Genomic DNA, 8406 nt, shown 5'->3' with positions numbered 1-8406 from the left:
GACCCGACCCCGGATAAGCGGTGGAAAATGGATGGATGGATGGATGGCCTCTATCGACTATACTTATGGATGGAACTGGTGGGACAGGTTAACAAACACTTAATTGTCAGCAAATGGCTAATACAGGGAGAACCTGTTTAATTCTTTGTTGGTTTGAGTATTTTCATGGGATTTGTTGTCAGTAAAAAGAAAGCCTATCTCCAGCTTATGTAATAAAACCTTAGATAAAACCTTAAATAGAATTATTTTTATTAATTACGTATAATTTGGAATGTAATAACACTCAAACTTAAAGTGCTTTCAGGTGTGTGTTTACGCACCGATTGACCTGGTGAAGGTGCGTCTGCAGGGTCAAACAACAGTTCAAAGATACCGTGGACCTGTTCATTGTGTCGCCGTCATCCTGAATGAGGAAGGACCCAAGGGTCTGTTCAGGGGAGGGCTGGCCATCGCCCTGAGGGACATACCCTGCTATGGACTCTACTTTCTGCCCTACGAAGTCACTCGAAAGGCTCTGACCAAGAGCGGCAAAGAGCCAGGTCAGTGTCGTGAGGGAAAAGTGCAACATTACATGTGTGAAATATGGAGGGTCATTTATGTCAGGAAAGTCAATGGATGAAATGTTGGAAATAATAAAGAAATATGAATGGAAAATCAAAATTATGACATGGTAAGCCCAACTTTTTCCTTTAAGTCAAAATTATGAAATACTACGAGATATTTATACTATGCTACTTTTAAATGACGTAGTAAAACTCCAGAGATAGTACGTCATAATTACAATTTGACTTAGTGTCTCATGATATTGATTTAGTTTGCACATAGTATTGGAAAAGTCATAATTTAAACAAGACCTAATATTGACTCGGTATCTCATGAATTGGATGCAGTCTTGCGTATGTTTGACTTACAGTATTGTCTCATAATTGACCTGTTTTTGTCTTGTCCTGGTGTAAGTGGGTTTCTATATTTAAGAAACAGATAAAACTAATTTAAAAAGGAATGATGTAAAGTTGGTGAGTCCAGCTTTCTCTGGATGGAGCTTTTTGTTAAATCCAGGAGACAGTTTGTTTTTAGTTTTCATTCAGCAATTCTAAATGTCCAGGTTTATTTTCATCTGAAGTCATTTTTCAGAAGAGACACAAATTCAAGGATTCACATTGTTCACGAACATTTCTGTGCTCAGGTACGTTTGCGATAATGATGGCAGGGGGCATGGCGGGCGTGGTGACCTGGGCCTTCGCCACGCCCATGGATGTGGTGAAAGCCCGGCTCCAGATGTCGGGGGCCGGCGGCAGGGAGTACACAGGGGTCCTCCACTGCGTGAGAGTGAGCTATAGAGAGGAGGGAGCGAGGGTCTTCTTCAAAGGCCTTCTACTGAACAGCCTGAGGGCTTTCCCTGTCAACGCCATCACGTTCCTCAGCTACGAGAGTCTGATGAGGATGTACTGTCCACCGACGAGATGACCTCACTCTCGACGGGTGCTCTCCTTGCTTGGAGAGCACCCGTCAACTCCTATGCTTGGGTCAACTCCTATGAAGCTAGTGTCTGAAACCTGAACATGAGACATGATTTGCTGGTTAAGCTGCTCATGTTTTTGAAAAACATGTGACGCCATAACCTCGTTGGGGACAGAGACTTGTTTTTCACCATAGGTTTTATTTTATTACGAAGCTATTTATTCCTCTCAAGTGCACACATACAGTGAATTATTTCATAATGAATAAACAATACAAAGAATATACATGGTTATTGGTGACTGGTCCATGGAGTCATTCAAGTACAGTTGAAGGCCACACATCAATAAACTGTGTATATAACTAGGTGGAAGACAAACATGCATTCAAAGTCTCCAAATGTTAAGACTCAACTCATTGTTGATTAACAGCCTCAGTGTCATTTTAATATGCTGCTGTCGGTCTGTATTCATGGCGTTGTTTGCACGTGGAAATGAGATCCATCATCTGTTGCTCTCAGGTCAGATCATTACCGGTATTGTTCTGCTGTTCTCAGAGAGCAGATGTTGTCTCCGGGGTTCATTCAGTCTCTGCCCTGTATCGTATCATCCATGTAGTGTTTTTTGCAGTTGTTGCATGTGATGTGAAACTTCACTCCAGATGTTTTGGTCAGGATAGGGGTCCTGATTTCCCCAGACCAGTTTGCACCAGCAGTTCAGTCTCCTTGTGATTTGAAGTGTCGAGTTGGCAGTAGCCGTTCTGATCTTAGAAGTGGGCCCGGGGTTGGGTGGACCTGGAGTTAAAGCTGCTATAGTTTACAGCATTACATTAACAAGAGATCAAACGACTTTGGGTTATGTGATAAAGGGTCACTCGTAGTGACAAAGTCTGAAAAATAGAAAAAACCTCAACCGATTCTGCAGTTCCCCTCAGCTCTACAGCCCTTCAACAGTAAACGCAGTAAGCAACTAGTTAGTGAGAGTACTGAGACTTTAGGCAGAGAGTAAAATATTGGACTTGCATTCGCCTGGAGACCAATAACATGACTAACTGAACCTCAGTGCTTCTCCAGGTGGTAATATGTCAGTGTTTTGCATTTACAGCTACCTCTAGTGGTCATTGCGGGTTTAAGAGTGGTGAGTGAAAACACAATTTCCAAGTTGAAGAATGAATGAAAATGTATAGTTTACATCTGCAAACATAGAATAAATTGGATGTATGATCGATAGTTATAATTAGAATACTAGTGTGTATCTAAATCAACAATGCAACTAGAGATCGCTGAAATTGAAAATACAAAACAAATGTTTACACAATATGCTGTAGAGAAAACATTTCATTTAATTGTCTGCAGTGTCCATCAAAAATAGAATTACATCCTCACTAACGAGTTACATTAGTTCATATTTTTTTACATAATTAATTTGCACATTCCAAATAAACTGCTCTCTTCTACCTTTCCCCACTTCTGAACTTTTAAATGATACAAATACACACAAAAAAAAAAATCTGTGTTTTTTGGACTTTTCTCTTGAGGCTGCATTAAAAAAAAATTAAAATGGAAGAGAAGATGTAAAACATATGTTCGTGGGGTATCAATATGAAATCGAAGCCCAGGCTTGAGTTGTATAAGCCCTTTTCCAAGAAACTAATTCTCAAAACAATAACAGTAATTTTTGTTTTTAGTTTAAAAAAACAAAATGTGTTCAAGTCAGACAACTCATATGTTCACATTCAAAACAGATGCCTAAGTATGAGCACAGCACAAAAGGAGAAAAGATTGCTTCTCAAGGCACAAAACTGCAGCAAAAGTAGAACATTACTAAAATGCTCAAGTTGATGCGATTGTCAGACTGACGAGATTAACACAGATTGGTCCAATCAGACGCCTGATGGATTTAGTTAGTTACTAGCGGAGCACATTGTGGAGAGAAACCTGGACGCACACACACCAGTAGAGCAGGAGACTTGAGGCAGTATGACCGAAACAGTCGGGTCAGAATGAGATTCATATGAGCATTAGATCATTGGCACCATGCGACTGTTTTTGGCAAAGTGTCAACGTGGAGAAAACACATGGCGATTTAAATTTACCACGGACCTGTTCACGAGCAGCCGATGTATGTTTGAAAGTAGCAACAACGACAGGCGAGCTCGCAGAGATGATGCTCTTCATGAGTGGTACAGGTTTTACACTGAATCCTACTGGGATAAATGAACAGTGGTTTGATCCTAGCTTTTTATGAAAACTGGTATATTACAAGTTGGGATTATCTTTGTTATGTTATTGGTCTGGTTCTTTGAGGTAATAACGCTGCAATCATCTGACTAACAAACAGTTAGTGCATCAGACAGCTTGTTTGATAGCCGATGGACCGAGCTACCAAAATGAAAAACCCAACTTGTAATAAACCGTTATTTCTAAAAGATTATGAATATGTGATCTACAGCATGTCATCGAACTATTCATTCTCTAAGGCCCTTTTCCTATTGAAGGCTGCTATCCCAGCATGCACTGGGGGGGGGGGGGGGGGGGGGGGGGGGAAGAGTCAATTAAAAAAAAAAAAAAAAAAAAAAAAAGTACATAAACCCTTACATACACCTGCCACACTTGTAGGATGAGCATTCCTGGAATGCAGTATGTGGCTTTCAAATGTTGCACACATTGTTTAAAACGTGTGTCAGACGAGCCTCCCGTCTCAGGCACCAGCGCCCAATTCACATCTCAAATTCAGATGCAGTCAAGATCAATTTTACATTACAGTGTAGGAAAAACAAACAGAATTAAAATCTTGCAGCTTCAATGATTTAAAAATATTTATACATTCAGCAGCTGCTGAACCACAGATGAGAGATAAACCAGCACACTCTGGAATGCAAAGGTAAGACAGAGGGCTTACAGAAGCCACTGCCTTCAAAACGCTGAAGGACACCCTGAGCTTCCCCCTTTTTACGGACCCAAAGCAAAGGATCAAGGATGCGTTAGAGCGTAATCAGGTTTGGGACAAAGTCGAAGACATGACAGTGACACTTAATGCATCCTGGGAAAAACAAAACATAAGTGGTTCCTCTTCAACTGGAATGTGTGCACGGTGAAGAACGACCAGATATCCAGTCATCGTGGCTGGACAGCCACAGTAAAGCAAATAAGGTTCACACCTCGATCCCATTCCAGGCAGCATTTCAGCCGTGAGTTGCGAGTCCTCAGTGCGACTCAGGGGCGTGGACGTTCTCGAGTGGTTTGTAGTTCTGCTCGGCGGCCATGGCCTGAAAGGTCGCCCTCTGCCTCTGCCGGGCCTTGTTGTACAAAAAGACACCGACGAACACGAAGAAGGTGCCGATGGCGCTGAGGAAGTTGATCTGGTTGCTGAACACGATGATGCTCAGCCAAACCGACATGGCATGTTTGACAGTGCTGGCGACACTGAGGAAGAGACAAGGGTTTTTACTGTGGGCATGAACTTAACTACAAATGAATCAGAATTCATGGCCTGGACGAGATCATTATCTGTTATAAGAAACATGATGAAGACGCCTGGCTCACGCCCATTTGGTTACAGGTCTGTATGACAAAACGTGACTTGTCAATGGCGGAGTTCAGTGGAAATAGGACAGATTGGTCAGAGCACCAAGCACCATAGTGTGTAGAGGGTATGAATGCATATATACCAGTAAACCAACACTGATGTGTAAAATCGGTGCAGTTCCCCTTTAAGATAAACTGAAATTGAGGATTTGCAGCATGTATGCATGGCTGGAAAATAAGCGCACGCAGCATGTTGTTATCCAATAAGCACAGACCACCTAACCCTGCAGTTGGTGTGAGCTAGTTGGGACAAAGGTAAGGAATGGTGAGACAAGTGACTACAAGAGACAAAAAGGTTGTCAACGGCGTCAGTGAAGATTGAAAGCCATGTCATGAACGCCTCCCACCTGAAGGTTACTGGGGAAATCCGTCCCATGAGAGCATAGGCAGTGACGCTCTGCAGGTGGAACAGGCCGCCGTCCAAAAGCAGCAACACGATAATGTCTTGGCTGAAGATGAAGCTCCGCCCATTCTTCCCGATCACTGGGATGTCCTGGACACAAAGAGACAAAATGTATTTTTAATTAACTAACTATCCACACATCTGTTTTACAGGTCCCTGCCGGTTTGCTTATGTAAATATTGCTATTGTATTGTTTAACATCTGATAGAAATGGCTTTTTATTTAAGAAAACAAACTCGGAAAATGACAATATACTATACATACACTCGCCTAACTGGAACAGTAATTCAGCACAGCAATAATTGGAGCAATTGTGTGTTGACCTACCAAGAGGAACACCCAGGCAGGTATAAGCATGACGACTGCCGCTGCACTGGTGTAGAACTGCAGTTCTGCAGGGCTGAAAAAAGTCTTTATAACAAGAGTTTGATTGCACACACACTTCAACAATTCTGCCGTTGTGAATCAGAGGCTTCACAGTCTTTTACCTGAACTTGTACGTGTCTCCACTCAGCAGTTTTTTGGAGAACACGTTCTGCAAACTGAGAATCAAGACATAAAAAAGGGGGGTTAGAGAAAGCGTCGCACTGCGGCGGGATAGCTGCGTCGAGCGCTGCAGTACCAGTCCATGATGTTGGTGGAGAGAGCGGCAGAGAAGCCGAGCATGTTGAAGCTTATCTCCGAGGCGGTGCAGAGGGCCAGGCCCGCCATGACAGGGAACAGGGACAGGTTCACCCACAGCCCTGCCGATTGGAGGACAAACAGCACACACACAATGATGTGAGTCATCACGCTTATAAACACTAAGCCTTTGACCTGAATATGCTTTTCCCCCGTGGCAGTCCAAAGGTAGGATCATACTTCATGCATTACTGCAAACAAAAAATTGAAGTGACCGATGGAAATAAAATAGTTTACTCCAAACAGCTTTCAAGTTAGCTCCATTTTGTGAGATTTGCTGTTTTATACATCATCACAAGCATTCATCTTTGGAGCTAACCGCCTTCTACTTAAAGCATCAGAGGAGTCTGCATAGAGACAGGCGTTAGACGCTTCTCGAGTTCTTTTTCACCTGTTTGGATGCCGACAGTGAGTTATGTGCATCAGCTAACCTTTCAGTGCATCTTGACACGTTACATGTTGTTCAAGTAAGATTCAGAAAACATCACATTAAAGTATACGACTGGTGTTTTACTTTATTTTTCTTATCGTCAACAAATCCTGATTAGAGACCAAAACCAAAGATCAGAAGTGAAAGACATTTGATTTCCCCTAAAGCCCTGGTACCCTGACCCGTTAGACAGACATGCATCCGTGTGTCCTCTACCTGTGTACTCCCCGAGGATCAGCCTGGACATGATGACAGTGAAGATGGGTGCCGAGCTCTTCACCGTCTCCGCGAAAGACACCGCCACGTTTTTCAGGCTCACCAAGCCCAGAACCACTGTAGTGAACCTGACAAATGTAGATAAAGATGACGCAAATACTGGACTTTTTGTAAAAAAAAATTATCAGTAAAAAATATGGTGATTATCAGTATTTGTAAATCTATTAGCAACTCTAAACTACTTGATTACTTAAATGACTTGCTAAATTACTAAAAAGAGAGAGAGGGGACCCACCTCATGAGCCCAACAAACAGCATGATCATGATGAAGTTGGTGGGGTACTCAGTTCTGGTCTTGTGCTGGTACAGGCAACAGGGCACATACATCTTTAGGAAGCCTATGACGGTGGTGGAGAGCATCTGAATAGCCCCTGGGGAGCAGCAACAAACAACAAATTATTTTATTTTGACAAAAAAAATACGTGATTTAGAAAATCCATCATAGTGAACAATTTGATGCATTTAAAATACTAATATTTTATGCCAAAGTTACATTGTCATCAAACGTAATGTAACATACCTTAATATATTTTGCACAAATGACAAATGTAGTATCAGAAAAAAAATAATTTTAGAGGAAAACCAATGAGCTACTGAGGTCACTGTGAAGAAAGCTCATTTGAACTTGGTTTCTGCTTGCATTAAAAATGTTGGAGTCGTCTAAAAAAGGTTGCTCACTGAAATGAATTACATATCTCAAGCAAGCTACATGTTTCTGCAAGTCATTGTTTAACGCCTGGACGTCTATCTTAAGGGCCATAGTGTGTTTTCTAAATGCTAAGCAGTAACACAAAATACATATGCATGTATAAAGAGTTAACCCTGCAAAAAACAAACACCAGTACGGTTCTATGAGATGTTACTGATCACAAAAACGTCACAATAAAAGTGCCATGCCTTATTTAGTCTAGCTAGTAGTAGCATAAGCATTTGTATCCTTTTCTTTACCCAGCATGCTGGGCTCCCCCTCCAGCAGCGACAGGATGTACTTGTTGAGGAACAGGGTGCAGAAGCTGAAGAAGTACCAGAGGCCCAGGTAGGTCAGCGAGCGCCAGTTCCACACGCCGGACTCCGCCTCGATCACCGTCGTCTCTGTGACCGTGAGCTTCAGCATCTTCTCTCCCGACAGGCTGTCGCTGCGGGCCACCGCCACTCGGTGGGTGTGGAGCGGCGACAGCAGGCGCCACAGCGGGAGCATGCCAGTCTGCTTGCTGCCCGGCATCCCGCCTACCGGCCGTGGGCCCCCAGGGGCCCACCCTCCCCCTCTCGACAGGTGGGTGAAGAGAGAGCGGGAGGAGAGGGTTCGATGAGAGTTCTGAGCGTTAGTCCATCTTCTGATTGATCAGTCTGTCAGTCTTGCGGTCAATGATTAAAGTCCCGGTGTCCCCGGTCCTCTGCTGCAGAGGCTGGAAAGTCTTCTGTCAGGTGAGAGACACAAATCATCATCCTCTGTGCATACACTAGTAAACATCACATGTTGGTATCATACTGTGTCATTCACATTAATGATTGTCCATTCACTTGCTTCAGCTTTTTAAATAACACATATGTATAACTGTCCGTGTTGAACCC

At 42.9% G+C, this 8406-nt stretch overlaps 2 protein-coding genes across 3 annotated transcripts in view; one reads left to right on the top strand and one right to left on the bottom strand.

Moving 5' to 3' along the window:
- The first annotated feature begins 69 nt into the window (after positions 1–69).
- On the top strand, positions 70–3807 carry slc25a45 (solute carrier family 25 member 45). The gene is made up of 3 exons (XM_031868732.1): positions 70–87; positions 296–539; positions 1187–3807. Exons 1-3 carry the CDS (start codon positions 70–72, stop codon positions 1465–1467), a joined length of 543 nt encoding a protein of 180 aa, XP_031724592.1. The 3' UTR covers positions 1468–3807.
- Positions 3808–4005: 198 nt separating this feature from the next.
- Positions 4006–8406, bottom strand: part of LOC116395139 (solute carrier family 35 member E2A) — an 8975-nt gene continuing 4574 nt past the window's right edge. For both annotated transcript variants that reach the window (XM_031868745.1, XM_031868744.1), the window contains exons 2-9: positions 7783–8252; positions 7070–7205; positions 6775–6902; positions 6070–6190; positions 5936–5989; positions 5775–5847; positions 5392–5537; positions 4006–4882 (exon numbers count right to left, since the gene is read on the bottom strand). In XM_031868745.1, the coding sequence (XP_031724605.1) occupies positions 4663–4882; positions 5392–5537; positions 5775–5847; positions 5936–5989; positions 6070–6190; positions 6775–6902; positions 7070–7205; positions 7783–8056 (1152 nt within the window). In that variant the 5' untranslated portion in view covers positions 8057–8252 and the 3' untranslated portion in view covers positions 4006–4662. The remainder of the gene's footprint in view (positions 4883–5391; positions 5538–5774; positions 5848–5935; positions 5990–6069; positions 6191–6774; positions 6903–7069; positions 7206–7782; positions 8253–8406) is intronic.

Source organism: Anarrhichthys ocellatus, unplaced genomic scaffold (assembly GCF_004355925.1).
Source record: "Anarrhichthys ocellatus isolate YVR2014 unplaced genomic scaffold, GSC_Weel_1.0 scaffold44, whole genome shotgun sequence".
NCBI lineage: Eukaryota > Metazoa > Chordata > Actinopteri > Perciformes > Anarhichadidae > Anarrhichthys > Anarrhichthys ocellatus.
The sequence above is the reverse complement of the archived record's forward strand: the minus strand, read 5'-3'. Positions and strand labels throughout refer to the sequence as shown.

Coding starts and splice junctions, on each gene's coding strand:
- slc25a45 (XM_031868732.1), top strand. Junction 540..1,186: donor CAAGAGCGGCAAAGAGCCAG/GTCAGTGTCGTG, acceptor TTCTGTGCTCAG/GTACGTTTGCGATAATGATG.